Source organism: Gopherus flavomarginatus, chromosome 5 (genome assembly GCF_025201925.1).
Source record: "Gopherus flavomarginatus isolate rGopFla2 chromosome 5, rGopFla2.mat.asm, whole genome shotgun sequence".
Lineage (NCBI taxonomy): Eukaryota > Metazoa > Chordata > Testudines > Testudinidae > Gopherus > Gopherus flavomarginatus.
The window spans coordinates 15,774,873-15,792,967 of NC_066621.1; the positions used below are offsets into that span (position 1 = coordinate 15,774,873).

The 18,095-nt window shown below is 48.2% G+C and overlaps 1 protein-coding gene across 4 annotated transcripts in view; it reads right to left on the reverse strand.

The window, feature by feature from the left end:
* MDM4 (MDM4 regulator of p53) overlaps positions 1-18,095 on the reverse strand; it is a 75,569-nt gene that overhangs the window by 442 nt on the left and 57,032 nt on the right. The window contains exon 12 of one of the 4 annotated variants that reach the window (XM_050957177.1): positions 14,245-14,325. The exons of the other annotated variants lie outside the window; for them this stretch is intronic. Coding sequence (XP_050813134.1) covers positions 14,261-14,325 — 65 coding nt within the window. The 3' untranslated portion in view covers positions 14,245-14,260. Of the gene's footprint in view, positions 1-14,244; positions 14,326-18,095 lie in introns of those variants that run through there. 4 annotated transcript variants of the gene reach the window in all.

The window sequence follows — 18,095 nt, forward strand, 5'->3', positions numbered from 1 at the left end:
ACAATGGTGTCATAAACAGATAGTTAAAGGTTAATAGAACAGAAGTACTTCATATCTCTTTTGCCTGTAAAGGGTTAACGAGTTCAGTGAGCCTGGCTGTCACCTGACCAGAGGACCAATCAAGGGACAGGATAGTTTCAAATCTTGAGGGAAGGAAGTTTTTGTGTGTGCTGTTAGATTTTGGTTGTTGTTCTCTCTGGGTTCTGAGAGTGACCAGACGTGCAACCAGGTTTCTCTCCAATCTCCCTTATACAGGTTCTTATAGATTCAAAATAGTAAGTACTAGGTGATAAGGCGAGTTAGGCTTATGTTTGTTTTCTTTATTTGCAAATGTGTATTTGGCTGAGAGGAGTTCAAATGTGTATTTGGCTGGAAGGAGTTCAAATTTGTATTTTGCTGAAAGGATTTTAATTTGTACTTGTATACTTAGGCTGGGAGGGTATTCCCAGTGTCTATAGCTGAAAGACCCTGTAACATATGCCATCTTAAATTTACAAAGATAATTTTTACTGTTTTTCCCTCTTTAATTAAAAGCTTTTCTTGTTTAAGAACCTGATTGTTTTTTTATTCTGGTGAGACCCCATGGGACTGGGTCTGGATCCACCAGGGAATTGGTGGGGAGAAAGGAGGGAAGGGGGAGAGAAAGGTTAATTTTCTCTCTGTGTTGGGATTACTTTCTCTATCAGGGAGAGTCTGGGAGGGGGAGAGAGAAGGAGGGGGGAAGGTGGATTTTCCTCTCTGTTTCAAGATTCAAGGAGTTTGAATCACAGTGATCTTCCAGGGTAACCAAGGGAGGGGAAGCCTGGGAGAGGCAACGGTGAGGGAAAGGGTTTACTTTCCTTGTGTTAAGATCCAGAGGTTCTGGGTCTTGGGGGTCCCCGGGCAAGGTTTTGGGGGGACCAGAATGTACCAGGCACTGGAATTCCTGGTTGGTGGCAGCGCTACAAGTATTAAACTGGTAATTGAGCTTAGAGGAATTCATGCTGGTACCCCATCTTTTGGACGCTAAGGTTCAGAGTGGGGAATTATACCATGACAAATGGTCATACTCTTTCACGGTGAACACCACTATTCACCTTACATAGCACATGTGTTTTCACTACAAGGTTGCATTTTTCATCATAATATTGAGTGCCTGCGGCTTTGGTGTTACAGATCACAGACGCAGGTCCAGGCAGCAGAATTCGTCTAGCATGCGGCCATGGTAAGCCATTGTCTTTCGTCTTCTGCAGCCTTCACCTATCCAGTGCCCTCCTTTCCCAAATAGCAAGCAAAGCCCGTTGAGTGCTGCTTCTTTCGTGTTAACGTGCAGCAGCAGAAACCACCCCGTGGCTGGTATCATGGAAGATCACTGCTAAACACCCACCTTCCCCCCCCCAACCGCGTGGGTGGTAGCAGGAAAGATCCCTGCTAGCCAAACATGGAAAAGCTCAGTGCCAATCGCTCCCCCCCGCCACCCCGCTTGGCTACCTGCAAGGAAGGATTTCTTTAAAGCCACAGGCAAACAGCCCAGTAGGAATGGCCATCTCTGTCCCCTTAATTAAATTCCTGAATTTCAACCAGGTTACCATGAATGATATCACTCTCCTGAGGATAACACAGCGAGATAAAGAATGGATGTTGATTGAATGCCAGCAATCACCAGAACCATACGCAGCTAGGCTTTGTCATGCAATGATACCAGATTACCTGTTACATGCATGGCGTGGTCAAGTGTCCTACCATGGAGGACGGAATAAAGCAGCGCTGCCCAGAAACCTTCTGCAAAGGCTTTTGGAGTACCTCCAGGAGAGCTTCATGGAGATGTCCCTGGAGAATTTCCGCTCCATCCCCAGACATGTTAACAGACTTTTCCAGTAACTGCACTGGCTGCAAATGCATCCCAAGTCCTCAGGGCAAATTAATCATTAAAAAATGCTTGCTTTTAAACCATGTTTTATATTTACAAAGTACACTCATCAGAGGTCCCTTCCATGGCTTCATTGTCTGGGATAGTTGCTTGGGAGGGCTTGGAGGGTAATTCCGTCAGGGTGAGAAAAAGCTCCTGGCTGTTGGTGAGAACGGAGTGCTGTGTGCTCTCTACAAGCTCGTCCTCTTCCTCCTCATCTTCCCCATCCGCATAATCCTCAGCCATGGCTGCGATTACCACCCCCACCTCGGAATCCACGGACAGGGGTGGGGTAGTGGTGGCGGACCCCCCTAGAATTGCATGCAGCTCAGCATAGAAGTGGCATGTTTTTGGCCCTGCCTCAGACTTTCCGTTTGCTTGTTTGATTTTCTGGTAGGCTTGTCTGAGCTCCTGCGATTACCACCCCCACCTCGGAATCCACGGACAGGGGTGGGGTAGTGGTGGCGGACCCCCCTAGAATTGCATGCAGCTCAGCATAGAAGTGGTATGTTTTTGGCCCTGCCTCAGACTTTCCGTTTGCTTGTTTGATTTTCTGGTAGGCTTGTCTGAGCTCCTTAACTTTCACACAGCACTGTACTGAGTCCCTGGTGTGGCCTTTCTGCATCATGGCCTTGGAAATTTTTTCAAAAGTTTTTTCATTTCGTCTTTTGGAACGGAGTTCTGTTAGCACGGAATCCTCTCCCCATACAGCGATCAGATCCAGTACCTCCCATGCAGTCCATGCTGGAGCTCTTTTTCGAATCTCAGGAGACTGCATTGTTACCTGTGCTGATGAGCTCTGCATGGTCACCTGTGCTGGTGAGCTCTCCACGCTAGCCAAACAGGAAATGAAATTCAAAAGTTCGCGGGGCTTTTCCTGTCTACCTGGCCAGTTCATCCGAGTTCAGATTGCTTTCCAGAGCGGTCACAATGGTGGACTGTGGGATAGCTCCCGGGGGCCAATACTGTCGAACTGCGGCCACACTAACCCTAATCTGACATGCCAATACCGATTTCAGCGCTACTCCTCTCGTCGGGGAAGAGTACAGAAATCGGTTTTAAGAGCCCTTTATATCGATACAAAGGGCTTTGTTGTGTGGACAGGTGCAGAGTAAAATCGGTTTAACGCCGCTACGTTCGGTATAAACGCGTAGTGTAGACCAGGCCCAGGTCTCAGTTCCTCATCTGTAAAATGAGGCTAAGAGGCCGTCCTTTCCGCCCACCCTTCGTCTGTCTGGTCTGTTTAGATTGAAAGCTCTTCAGGGCAGAGACTGTGTCTTGCTAAGCATATGCACAGCAACTAGCACCATGGGGCCCGGATCTCAGCTGGGGGATTTTTGTGCAACCGTAACACAACTCATAAATCATGATAACAAATGAAGTGAGGAGAGGTGTGGCAGAGCGGAGCATGCTGCTGTCTGGAATAAGACACGCTAGAATACTTGCTGTGACTGAAGACGTGACTAAGGTACATCGGTGTGTTCAGCTTTTGCAGTTCAGGCTTAAGGGGTTGGAGGATTCAAAAAAATCCCCGGTGATCCAAAAACATCCCTGAGTGCTGTGTAATAGAATTCACTAGAGAAGTGTTTCCTAGGTACGTTAGATCAGATGGGAAGCTGGCTGCCTGCTGAGCCCCAAGACATGGTGGCACCCTGGGGTTTAACTAGAGTAGGCTGCAGGCAGATGCTTCACTCTGCAGGTGGATTGCTTCGGGTTTCATAGGCTGAAAGAGCTAAGAGCACGGATGCATCTTAAGGTGCCTGCAGCAGCCCTCTGTCACTGTGAGCGGGCTGAAAGGCTGGGCTCTTACATTTATCACTTTGCAGAGGAGCGACTCCTTTGCAAAGAAGCCCTTGTGGATGAAAGGTCCAGCAGTTCATTCCATGAGAGCCTAATGGAAGCCAGGTCATAGAGAGACCCTGTGCAATGACACTAAAGGGCCAGAGAGAACCAGCAGCCTCGCTAAAGAATCTCCTTTTCATTCACAGCTGAGTCCTGTCTTCTCTATACTATGAGGGAATCTTGTTATCTCAGTGCCAGCTAAAGAGCATCTCAGATGTTGCCATGTGAGTCCATGGGGGTGGATGGAGTGGGCAGCAGAGGAGAAGGCGGCCTGTGAGATGAACTGACTGGACGCAGCATGGCAAAGCATGGCCAAGGAAGTGAATTACCCATCCAAACGTTCTGCATCCACCAATGGCACTGGCTGGGGTTTTAGGTAAGTGGATTGAGTGCTGCTGAAACGTCGGGGGTCCTGCATGCTAAGGCAACTTCTACACTGCGAGCGAGGGGATGGCATGCCCCATCTGGATGAGATATAGTGCGGGTATAAATAGTGGTGCAGCCGTGGCAGCATGGGCAATGGCCTGGCTAATGCAAACACTCCTGAAAACGGTGGGTGCACACTCTTCCTGGCCAAGCCACACTGCTGCTGCCCCATCTATAGCTATCACCATGTACAATCCAGGGGGAGACACAGCCAAGGCCATTTGTATTCAGTATAGCTCGTCAAGATCAACTCTACACTCCCTGCCCGGGGCTGACCTCAATGAGCTGTACAGTGTGTCTGCATGGCCCAGAGCTCAGCTGGGGCATCAAGGCTCAGCTTTAATACAAATAACAATAATAGCTTTGGGGATGAAGAACTTGCTGTCAATGACACTCTTTAGAAGCCAGGACCTTTTCTCTGCTCTTGTCCCCATGGCTCTGGATGGGGGGAAATGGGGCACCGATGAGCAGGCCATGTTCTTTAACACCATTAGCTGGCATTCATTCTATCACTTTAATGCACTCTGTGTCTGTCACATAGATTCATTCATTATTACAACCCTTTATTTGGCTTATCAACATGGTATCTGGGCTCCTTACAGGGAGACATTCAAGATCTCAGAACAACTCATGGCAGGTATATATTTAACAGTCATAATTAGTCTGATTAAATTAGAATTAAAGCAGGCACCCCTTCCTCTCTTTAGAACACTCTAAAGTACACATTCAAACTGCAGACGTCCTTGTGAAACATTGGCAGTGTTTCTCATGTGCTTGATAATGTTATTATGAAGCAGGTATGTTACAAAATCCTAGACAGCTTTATAGAATCATAGACGATTAGGGTTGGAAGAGACCTCAGGAGGTCATCTAGTCCAACCCCCTGATCAAAGCAGACCAATCCCAACTAAATCATCCAGGGGCGGCTCCAGGCCCCAGCATGCCAAGCGCATGCTTGAGGCAGCAAGCTGCGGGTGGCACTCTGCCGGCGCTGCGAGGGTGGCAGGCAGGCTGCCTTCTGCGGCTTGCCTGCGGAGGGTCCACTTGTCCTGCGGCTTTGGCAGACCTCCCGCAGGCGGGACCAGCGGACCCTCCGCAGGCAAGCCGCTGAAGGCAGCCTGCCTGCCGTGCTTGGGGGGGGGCAAAATGCCTAGAGCCGCCCCTGAAATCATCCCAGACAGGGCTTTGTCAAGCCATGCCGTAAAAACCTCTAAGGAAGGAGATTTCACCACCTCTCTAGGTAACTCATTCCAGTGTTCACCACCCTCCTAGTGAAATAGTGTTTCCTAATATCCAACCTAGACTTCCCCACTGCAACTTGAGACCATTGCTCCTTGTTCTGTTATCTGCCACCACTGAGAACAGCCGAGCTCCATCTTCTTTGGAACCCCCCTTCAGGTAGTTGAAGGCTGCTATCAAATCCCCCCTCTTCTCTTCTGCAGACTAAATAATCCCAGTTTCCTCAGCCTCTTCTCATAAATCATATGCCTCAGCTCCCTAATCACTACCCTCTGCTGGACTCTCTCCAATTTGTCCACACCCTTTCTGTAGTGGGCGGCCCAAAACTGGACACAATACTCCAGGTGTGGTCTCACCAGTGCTGAATAGAGGGGAATAATCACTTCCCCCGATCTGCTGGCAATGCTCCTACTAATGCAGCCCAATATGCCGTTAGCCTTCTTGGCAACAAGGGCACATTGTTTACTCCCATCCAGCTTCTCATCCACTGTAATCCCCAGGTCCTTTTTGCAGAACTGCCAGCGCTCAGCCTGTCGGTCCCCAGCCTGTAGCAGTGCATGAGATTCTTCTGTCCTAAGTGCAGGACTCTGTACTTGTCCTTGTTGAACCTCATCAGATTTATTTTGGCCCAATCCTCCAATTTGTCTAGGTCACTCTGGGCCCTATCCTGACCTTCCAGCGTATCTACCTCTCCCTGCAATTTAGTGTCATCCATTAACTTGCTGACGGTGTAATCCATCCCATCATCCAGATCATTAATTAAGATGTTGAACAAAACCAGCCCCAGGATCAACTCCTGGGGCACTCCGCTTGATACTGGTTGCCAACTAGACATCGAGCTGTTGCTCACTACCCGTTGAGCCCGACAATCTAGCCAGCTTTCTATCGACCTTATAGTCCAATCACCCAATCCATACTTTTTTAACTTGCTGGAAAGAATACTGTGGGATACTGTATCAAAAGCTTTGCTAAAGTCAAGCAATATCACGTCCACTGCTTTCCCCATATCCAAAGAGTCTGTTTTCTCATCATAGAAGGCAATCAGGTTGGTCAGGCATGATTTGCCCTTGGTGAATCCATGTTGACTGTTCCTGATCACCTTCCTCTTCTCCAAGTGCTTCAAAATGGATTCCTTGAGGACTTGCTCCATGATTTTTCCAGGGACTGAGGTGAGGCTGACCAGTCTTTAGTTCCCCATATTCTCTTTCTTCCCTTTTTTAAAGATGGGCACTGCATTTGCCTTTTTCCAATCATCTGGGACGTCCCCCAGTTGCCACGAGTTTTCAGAGATAATGGCCAATGGCTCTGCAATCACATCAGTCAACTCATTCAGCACCCTTGGATGCATTAGATCCGGACCCATGGACTTGTGCATGTCCAAGTTTTCTAAATAATCCTTAATCTATTCTTCCACCACTGAGGGCTGCTCACCTCCTTCCCATACTATGCAGTGTGTGATCTATGTATCCGAGCATATATAGAACTCGTCTTCTCCAAAGTGCATTAGAAACCTTACCTGATCCGCCCCCTCCCCCACCTCATGATTATTATCTCCATTGCACAGGTCGGGAGACTGAGGAACAGTGCTTCTGTGACTTGCCGTTGGTCACTCAGCCAGTTAGTGCCAGAACTGGAATGAGAACCCAGGAATTCCTGAACCCCACTGGCCCCTTTCAGTGCCTTGCTCGGGCCAGGAGATAAACATTTCTGAGCTCTGGCCTTTCAGTACAGCAATTACCAGAGAACAAAATGAAGTTGGAAATCAGATAGGAATTGTTTTAATTCATTTATTTCCTTCTAGGTCTTTTCAGAATTCAAAGCTAAAACTGTATCCCCTCTCCACTGGAACAATAGGCCTCGCCCAGCTTGTCCCAATTAAGTGGTTTCTACTGTATTCAAGTGGGCAATTTACTTTTAAATCATGCTTATTGAAAGGCACCAGCGCTGGGAAAGCAGCACAGGGTCAATTTCCAAGCTGTCTGGGGTTTGGGATGAATAACCTCTCCACAGTCCTGATTTGCAATTAAACCACTTTGCGCATTTCAAATCACATCGGTCTTGGCCCCGTGCAAACACTGTCAGTTGACTCATCAAACGCCCCACTGGACTGTTCTGTATGCCGGGGGACTCAGAGCTGGGTTTCCTGTGCTCAGGAGAGTAAAAAGAACTCAGCCCAGGATGTGACATGCCCCACTGCCGATATAGGAGCGCTTGCAGGCTCCTGCATGGTACAGGGATTTTGAGATGATTTTTGTAGCCCTTGCTCCCTTCCGCAATGCTAACGTTCTATCAGGCGATGAGTAATGCTGCCTGTGCTGTGGTGTAGCATTTAATATGATTTCTGGGCAGGAACGACTGCAACAAAATACAATGGCAGTGCAAACCCGGCCCTGCCTGGTGACCTTTCGAGAACGTTTGCAATTTTAATTTAAACCGTACCTTAGAATGTTCTAAAGCGAGTGTGTGGGCGTGGGTGGGTGGGAGGGGCACAATGACCTGCTTTAATGGAATAGTCCATTTTGATTGAGAACAGAGTGCCTGTGGTGTGTTCTGATGAGCTATTGAAAGGCTCCGTCTTGCAGGGGGCGTGGATACCATTTGGATGTGGGGGTGCAAACAAAGGCTTTTAAGAATGACCTAAATGAGAGGCTGTAACTGGACAGTACAAATACCAGCGAATGACAAGCGAGGACTCCCCAGCCCTCTGGTGGTCTTTTTGATTTAAGACACTTGGCTGAAACGTGGAAGATCTGGGTTTGAGCCCCAGCTCTGCCACAGGCTCCCTCTGTGTCCTTGGGCCAGTCACCTCACCTCACCTCTCTATTTCTCCATTTCTCCACGCGCAGAATGGGGTTGTGAGGATAAGCCTGAGGATCTTTGTGGGATGCTTAGGCGGCACAGTGATAGGGGCCACAGAAGCAGCAGATAGACATTCCTCAAGCAAAGTCTGAATAACCAGATGAGTTGTAGAGAGTGCCCTGACAGTCACCAATCTCCGGTTCTGTCAGACCAAGACAGGAAAGCCCATTCCCTAGCAGAGGAAGCCAGGGCCCCTGAAGTATAAATCAAGGGAGTGTCATCCATGCTGGAAAGTGGTATTTTCAGTCAGCAAATCACCAGTTTAAAGTGGATCAGAGCAGCTTGGAAGGAACACAGTAAAATCCATACGGGATCAAGCCTCTGTGCTTTAGCAAGTGCCTGACCCAGTGGCTGTAAGATTTTAGGGGGACATCTGGCACCTCCTCTCCAGCTGACCCCTTCCTTCCTGTTGGTTCTAGTGCCTTTCATTCTATAGGCCCTGGAACATCCTGGAGGCGGCCCATCCAGGTTATACACACCTAGACAGACAGATGGATGGACATGTATGGTGTGGGAGTGGTTACTGACCAAGACTTTGGAACAAGCAGAGAATCCATCCTTGTATGCTGAGCCCAGTGCATGCTGGGACAGGACTTTGGGGATACAGTCAGTACTGTGTGCAGCACGGACAGGATCAACAAAGCAGAGTTATGGACCTGGCTAGTTGGAACCTGGGTGTAAAGACCAGCTGATGAGCAAGGAGATACAGAGAATAGACTAGAGCTCATCTCTGTGCTGATTGGATCTTCACCAGGAAGAGCCTTGATGGTCACAATTAGATCACTAGCCCCCTTGGCTAGTGATTTCCCATTGCCCCTGCCCCTGAGAAGACAGAAGCATGGTTCAGCTTTCAGCAGGCTGACTGGGCTGCATCTGGCCTAGCTGGAGAAGGCATCTGAGATGTCAGGGAGGGAAAGGATGGTACATAAGTCAGGAGGGAGAAAGGCCCAGGAAGGGAGCCAAAGGGAGAGAAGGGTAGTGACCTTTTGCAAGCCTGCAGTGACAGCTCCAGCTTGTACCTGAGCTCAGTTGCGGGCTATCTCTTCGACTAACAGTCTCCAAAGGGCAGAGCTTCGTGTTCAGCTGTCAGCAAGACACCGCTGAATACCGCTGCGGACGGACAGGGTTTTCAAATGCAACAGTGGAGGAACTGATGGACAAATTCCCCCTCTGGGCTGAGCGGGATCATAAACCATCCAGAAAGCCAAGAGCCTGGCACAGGGAAAAGATGGGCCTCTTCCCCAGGGTAGCTAGTCATGCTGCATTGCTATTGGTGTGACAGCAGTGCCTACAGGCCCCCTGGTGCACGGCGCTGTACATACACACACTGACAGACAGCGCCTGCCCTGACAAGCTTACAATCAAAACAGACCAGAGGGAGTGGGAGAAAAGGAGGATTATCATCCCCACAGGAGCTGGGGCACAGAAAGCTTAGATCACAGGGAGCTTGTGGCAGAACCAGGATTTGGAGCCAGGCCTCCTGAGTCCCAAGCCAGTGCCTTAACCACAAAGCCACCCTTCTTCTCTGTGACAAGTAGTGGTTCCTCCTGATCACCACCCTTACATCTGTGTACAGGGGTCAGCAGCACTTTACAACCTTGGACTTAGCCTCACCACTCCCCTAGGATGATCAACCATGCTTTACAGATGGGGAAACTGAGGCACATTGAGGGGACATGACTTGCCCTAGGACATGCAGCTGCAAAGCCAGGAATATAATCTGAATTCCCCTCCACCCGCCACCAAGAAAGATCCTGGCCAAGAAAGACTCACCTCTACCTAGTCTGCCTCAAATATAGCTCTGACAGACATTAAACTGAAACAGTCCATTGTATGGTAAGAATAAAGCTTCCGCTTACAGAGAAACTTTCATCTTAAAAGGGTTTTACACATACATGAGAAAGATTTATCCCGGCCATCTCTGGGGTGGGGGGCAAGGCAACACTACGCCGGCAAACCGACACAGAGACGAAAGGGGAGATTTCCACCCAAGCGCACCAGAACACACCTCCTGATCTCACAAAAAGTGCCACAGGATCCTTAGCAGCTACAAAGAGCAGAGGGGAGGTTGGGTTTTTAAGATCACACACAAAACACTCTCCCCTGGGGTGAGCTGCATGGAGTTCAGCTTTGCTACCTTGGAAGGACAAAGGGCTAAGTTTCCCTGCCGGTCTTGAATATGTGTCACAAGAGAAGAGAGGGTGTAGCAGTCCTGATGCAGAGGCGGTTAAGCTCTCCCTTCCAGTTTATAGCAATGATCTTCACCACCCTGAGACAGGCGACGAAACCTTTGTGGCACTATACGGAGGCCCCTTCAGCCCTAATCCAGGTGGTGGTTACCAAAGTGTCACCTGTTCTTTCCCAGCAGCTGTAGCTGCTCATCTCTTCAGAGCCATGTTTATTTCTCCACCAAGCACATGCCCTGAGTGCTGATGAGCTGCCTCTCTATGTGATCCAAGCGTTGCTTCCCTTTAGGATGCACGGAGCAGAGCTGGAGTGCTGGAGCAGCCCAGGTAGCATATGGTCTGCAGCAAAATCCCGGGAAAATGAAATCACAGTGAAAGGAAGCGATGTTCCACCCCAGTGGTACAATCACCACAGGCTGGCAAGGGCTGCTGCTGTGCTCCGCATGCCAGCTGGCAATATGGTATGGACAGACACCCCCAGAAGGGTTCAGACCGACACAAAAAAGCTAGAATGAAATGGGCTCTTCTTTGAGTGCCTGTCTGTGTAAATTCCACTATCAGTGTGAATGCGTCCCCATGCGCTTTTTTTGGCCAGCAGCATCCATCGTGGCTGCATCTGTGCCCTGAGTGTGCTTGTGCCTCCGGCTGAAGGTATAAAGGGCAGGATGACCCCAACGGTCCTTCAGTTTCTTCTCAGTGCCCGTGGCTACGAGTTGGACCTTGCAGTGTCTCAGGTTCTTTTCTCACTGTGCAGCCTGTTCTTCACTGCATACCTAGCTAGGTCCTTTGCAGATAGTTGGTGATCTGGGTCAGTGTTGGTGATTTTTGATAGTTTTACAAGGCAACTTGCTCCTTTGTTTTGCCTGTGAGTTCCTCCCAGTACCAGGCTCAGTCTCCAGACTTCAAAAATTGCCCTTTTTGCTAGACTGTAACACCTCTAACCGACTGGCACCAAGACACTTGCTGTGTCTGGGGTGAAGGGCACATTACAGAGGGACAGGGCCAGCTCCAGGCAGCGTAGCAAGCAGGTGTCTGGGGCGGCCAATGAAGAGGTGGGGGGCGGCACGTCCAGCAATTTGCCAGTGGGGCTGTCACTCACTCTCAGAGCAAAGGACCTGCTGCCGAATTGCCACTGTAGAATGAAGTGGCGCTAGAGCTGCCGCCAATCGCAATCTTTTTTTGCTGCTTGGGACAGCAGCTAGAGCCAGCCCCGCAGAGGGATGTGCCATCTCTAAATCTTTTTCTGAGAGAACCCAGAAAGCTAGGGAGTTTATTTCCAAGGTTTCTTTTGGCGAGATCAATGCATCCCTCCTCAGATTCTGGGTGCCTAGGACAGGAAGTTGGCTCATCTTCTTCTTTTTCTTTTTGTTTGTCTGTTTGTGAACTATTTATTTTATTTAGGAAGTTTTAACAAGTATACAAATCCTTGCCATGTAAATATCAGAAACAAAACAAACATTACAACAGTTAGTCTAGGTTAAAGAGACATTATACAGGACTATAGGTATCAGATCTTGCTGTTTAGCAGGGTGTTACCATAATACAGAGTGAGCCTCATTACAACATTTAAGGGGCAGAAACTTCAGCACACATCTCCTCTAAAAGTGCTTCCTACTGGCTCCTCTCCCTGTGGGCCGAACTTCTTGCTGCCAAAGATTCATCCTCTTTATCTGATAAAATCTTGGGTGATGGGGGAAGAAAGAGCATCGCGATCACAAGGAGAAGGTCTCCTTCACCAGGTCCTTTCTCTGCGAGCCACAAAACCTCTTGAGACTCAGAGATTAAGAGTAGCACAACCCCGAGACCCTCTGGCACCGCATAAATTGCCTGGTACCAACCTCTCAGCTCCGAAGCTTCTGGTACCAATATGTCCGGTGCTGTCTACTTTACTACCAATGCCAGCTGCTTATTTGCAGTGGTGAAGGTAACAAGGACATGAACACTATCAACCACAGCACATTTGGAAGGTGTTTCCAGCACACCAACTGGTACAGCTCCTCTTAGGAAGGACTATGCATCCTCCTCCTGTGAGGGCAGCAGGCTGGTGTCATCCTTGTGCTCCCTGGGGTCAGGTATCCAGGCCAATTTACACCTAAGAGGGAGTCAAGGGCTGAGTTTCACTACCCTAGGCATAGAAGCTCAAAGAGGGACACTTCTCCTTGGTATTCCTCCCTCCTGCATTTGGCCACTCTCCTCTTATGCCTATTGATATCCCTGGCCTTAGTGGGCCCAGTGGGAGATGCACCATACCAGAAGACAAATGTCTGCTTCCTAGGCCTGGGCTAGATCCTCTTCCTCACCTCAGAAGGGAGCTTTGCAACCAGCTCAGTTTGCTCCAACACAGCAGACAATTCAGGGTTCTGATGAAGAATCCCAGCTAGAGGACCTTCCTGCCCTGGCTCACAGCCTGAATGAGGCTGTAGTTCCTGAGTCATCTACATCCACCTCAAATGACTACAGGCCGTTCCAGGACTTGTTATGCAGAATGGCTAACGTGCTGGAAATTCCTGCTGATGAGTCTAGGAAGAACCACACAAGCTCCTGGACATCCGTCATGCCATGATACCAGAATGTCTTGCAATGCAACCCAACGAGAGGCTATTAAAGATGGCTAAATTGCTTTGGCTGACACATGCCTCTCTGGCAACAGCATTGGCGCATTGTTTCCTGGTGCTGCCCCATCTGTCTATGTCCGCCTGTTCTCTCGTCTTATATTTAGATTGTAAACTCTTTAGGGGCAAAGGCTGTCTTTTTCTTCTCTTCTGGTACAGCTGTCACACTCCCCAGGGTTGTGAGGCACCCTCTGCACCACCTGCCCTTAGCACGAGGAAGTCCTGTGTGTGCCTGCTGTCAACCAGCTCGCTGAAACCCCCAGCCTCTGGCGACACAAGCACTGTCCTCCAGACCGCACAGGCCTTGCTCTCTTGCTGTAGGTTAGCTATAGGCACACACTAACACTCAAGTCCTCAGAGTGCCCTTTTGAATGCCCGGCCCCTGTTCTACTCAACAGACACAGAATAACCAGGCCTGCTATTCCCAAAGAACCAGCACACACCAGCTTGTCAGACAGCACTCGGGATCAATATTTTGCTGAGCCCTACAGCAATCCAATATATTTATAATGAAGACAAGAATAAGTTTATTATCAAAGAGCAGACATTCAAGTGGTAGTTAATAAGAATATTGGAAACCAATGGTTACATGTAAGACAAAATCAAACCACACTTTCTAGAGACTAAACTTCACTAACAAGTTCCCCTCCTGTCTAACAAAGTATGTCTCACCCAAAGTTCTCTCCAGCCTGGTTGAGACTCTTTTTCCATGAAGCAAATTCACGGTCCGTTTACTTCCTAGGTGGAGGATGACAGGGCGTCTTCCTTTCCCCCCAAAACCCTTTGATGTGCATGTTAAGATAGACTCTCTGGGCTCCCGCTCTCTAGTTCCTCTGGTTACTTTTCTCTCTCTGAAGTTTTCACTGTCCTTCATTAGCATTCAGTTCAGACTGGTGAGAGGAGACCCATTGTGAACTGGATAATACTTAATTTACATGTAAGCAGACAGATAGATACACATTTCTGGCTGCAAAGAAAACTTGTTTTTCATCTTTCTTGGGGCCCTGTCCCTAGACACAGACCTTTAGAACAGAATTTTCGGTGTACATACTTAACCCCTTACACAACAGCCGTACGTTTGTTTCACAATGATATCGATGACCAGCATGGCACAGGCTTTTATTAGAGACCTCACATAACATTCCTTTAGTGAACGAGAAGGTAAATAACAGACACAGGAGATCCCCGATGCACCCTCTCTGTGCCTCCTAGGAGATTCTTAGGGCACAACAGTGCCTCGCACAATAGGGTCTTTGTTCACGATGAGGTACTACTGAAATAGAAACAATAAGAATAATTGAACTCAGCTGAGTTATGCCAATGTACACCTGTACTGAAATACAGTCCATTGTCCAGCAGACTTCCTTCTCAGGGAGGATAACAAGCAGTGTAGCTGTGGCACAGGATGAAAATCAGGCGATCTCAGTTCTATTTGTTGCTCTGCTAGAGAGTTCTTTGGGCCAGTTACTTCACCTCTTTGTGCTCCAGCTACGTCTCAGGAATACTATATTCACTAATGCTGTTAAGGTGCTTTGAGATCTTCCAAGAGAAAGTGTAAAATATGACCCAAAGAAGCCAATATTGTTTCTCATCCTAGACTTCGGCCAGGACACAGCATTTAACACCTTCATCCTACTAAAGGCTCCCTCAAGATCTTTGAGGGTCACAAGTTCAAAGCTTCTCCTTGCTGGTAGGGGGTTGTTTGTGCTTGCCTCTCTATGGATTCATAGCCTGACATGCAGCAAAATTTCTCATTTGCTGAAGGATGACCAGGAGAAAGGAACAAGCTCTGGTTATGTTTCAGAAACATCTTGCAGGCAAACGTGTTGCGTTTCGGATCCACCTCTGAGTCCGCTCACAGCTTTTAGCCAGTCACAGGAAACACCTGGGACCTTTTTATAATCTCACTGCTGCCATATCATTCTGGAACCACGTTCAATCTTAATTAGGAGAAAAATCGGTTTCAGATTTGCATGCAGCAAAAGAAAAAGGAAAGAAAGGAAGGGCTGCATTTGTGCTGATGAGAATTGAATATTAATACACAATAACTATTGTGCGCGTAGCACTGAAGCAATGGAAACTGACACAGAATACAGAAATCAGAGGAAGGCCGAGGCAAAGCAAAGAGGGCTGTTTCTTGAAAGCACCTCAGAATTGATTGGCTTTGGCTCTGTCAAGGGAGTGATAAGAGCTATTTGGGTAGAACAATCTGACCTCAAGGCTCTCCCAGCCTGGCATCCTGGCCTTTCCAGAGACCTGGTTCAGTGCTAATGGGGACAAGGACCAAGGTCAATCTGATATGCAGATGAGCTTTATCTGAAAGGGACAACCATTTAATTAAGGCACTGTTCTTGCTGTATAAGCGGTCACTACCACAAAAACCCCTCTGCCCAGCCCTCTGTGTTATCCTTTGAAAAGGATATGTATTAGGCTGACTGCTCCAGCCTTGCAATCCCCTAGCATGCCTGTAACACGCCGGACATCTACAATTGTACAAGCATTCTTCATGCCCTGCTTGGTTTCCAAAGGTGTAGAGCACTCGTCTCTCCAGGAAATGAAGCTCACCTGCTATTGGGATTGCACTTCTGCTAAGCAGGGCAAAGTGCCATGTTTCTACCACCATGACATCCTGCACCCTTGGGAGAGCAGGACTGTCACAGGGTGGCTGGCCCTTTAAGGGGAGTTGAGTCCAGCCCCACCTGTGACTAATCAGTTGCCAACCAGCTGATGCTAAGGCCAGGGGTGGCTTGGAGATCATGTGGTCCCCATAAAAGCCAGAAAGTAGCTCAGTTGTGAATGAGAGCTATAGGGAGCAACCCAGGAAGGTTTCTGCAGGAGACTGTAGGGCAGGAGAAAGAGAACTCAGCTTATATGTGATTTTCTGAGAGATGGCTTATAAAGGATAATCTTGCAGGCTAAGGAAGGAGAAGAGATCAGAGAGGTTTGTCTTGACTCCCTGGCAGACAGGCTGTGGAATGTCATCCTGGAGAATAGTGGTTTTCAACCTGTGGTCAGCGTAACCCCTAGGGATCCTCAGACTAAGACTTCCAAAGGGGTCTGCACCTCCATTAGGGTGATCAGATGTCCCGATTGTATAGGTACAGTCCCGATTTTTGGGTCTTTTTCTTATATAGGCTCCTATTACCCGCCCCCCCATCCCAATTTTTAACATTTGCTGTCTGGTCACCCTAACCTCCGTTTCTTCATTTGCAGACTCCTAAAAAATTTCAAAGGTTGAAAACCGCCATTGTAGGGATTAGACAACCACCTACAGAGGGACCTGGGATCAGGGGGAAAGGAGGCCATTGAAATGCTGAACTAGCATTAAATATTTTTATTCTGAAGAAATAAAACTTAGGCCCTGAAGAAAGGGGATAGGAATCCTGTTCCTGGAGAGTGCTCTTTAGCACACGGGCCGGTGTGTTAGCCCACTGGTTTACAAGGGAGTGCTGCAGGTCAAGATTAAGGGGCATTGATGGGGGTGGGGGAATCCTTGGACGAGAATAGCAAGGTTGGGGCTGCGTTTCAGTGGCACAGCTGTGAGCAGGAGAGGCTGGGGGTGGAGGGTGGTACAATGGCAGGAAGTGCTGTCGGGCAGGTGTGAGTGAGGTGTATCAGCAGAACTGTGCACAGTGTATGCACTCAGCTCTGCTGTCATGAGTTCCCACTCCAAATATCTGTCAACGAAAAGAGCAAAGTTGGGCATAAAAAGATTAAGAAAAAGCAAAGGCAAAAATAAACAAGAGCTGTCTGCCCTACTGGGATCTGTGCTGTTACACGCGTAGGGAGAACTCTGAGGTCCTACATAATACCTCCAGGAAGCTGGTGACTTCCAGCACGAATACTAAACAGCTTTGATCTTTACCAATCCTTACTAAATCTTGAGCAGTGTCTTGTAAATCTTTAATTACAAGAAAATTGCAGCCTTAACAGTGAACACACAAACTGCGTTGATAAATATTTAAAATTGCTACAGCACCAGATCTGAGGGGATTAAGAAAAGATATATTGGAGTGACAGTTATTAAACACTAAATCCCAGTAAATGTTACAGAGCGGATAAATAATGTAGACCTCTGACAACCATGCCACTGCTGACAAACTAGGAGAGACATCTGCTGTGGGGGGAAGAGAGGGGGTTTGGTGTTTGCTAAATGATTGGCACCTTGCAAAAAGCAAAACCCTGGGGTATTGGAGAGAATAAAGAGGAGTAAAAGTGTATCCATCCCTGAACAGAATCATACCATTTTCTAGGTTCAGATAAGTTGCTGCACATTTAAGTGTCTCTTAATCCCTTGGGTATGCAAAGCTAGGCTGGAAATCTAGCAAGATCTCATCTTCTGGAAAACATTTCTAGGACTCTGGTGGTCTAAGGCCAAATGGGGCCTGGATCTACGAGGCGATCTGTTTGTGTTCTGTAATTATTACCTACCGAGAGAAGCTATCTGTTACTAGCAGGCTCTCTAATCTACCGTGCACAGGCAGAATGAGATCTGACAGCTGGAAGATGAAGTTGGCAAAGTTCAAACTGGAAATAAAATATTTGCATCAGCGAGGGTAATTAACCGTTGGAACAGCTTCCCAAGGGACGTGGTGAATTCTCCATCACTTGAAATCTTTACATCAAGAGCATGTGTCTTTCTAAGGCAGATGTTCTAGCTCATCTCCAAGTTATTGGGCTAGATGCAGGCATCACAGTGGAAGGTTCCCTAGCTGGGGTTATGCAGAAGGTCAGAGTAGATCATCATAATTGTCTTTTCTGGCCTTAAAAATCTAAGATTCTATCAGGGAAATCTTCTTCCCAACTTCCTTGAGCCTTTCCCCTTCTCATTCTCCCTGATCCTGCTTCTCCCCTCACAGCCCTTGTGGAGAGTTGTTTGGTTTCTCAGTGACCTACGGCCAGCGGGCCCAAATCGGAAAGATCCTGCATTGCTCCATATCCGCTGTCAGCTGGGATGGGTAATGCCATCGGAGCAGAGACCACCTCATGAATATATGAGTGAACAGCACCTAGCACAATGAGCCCATGGCCTCCTGATGTTAC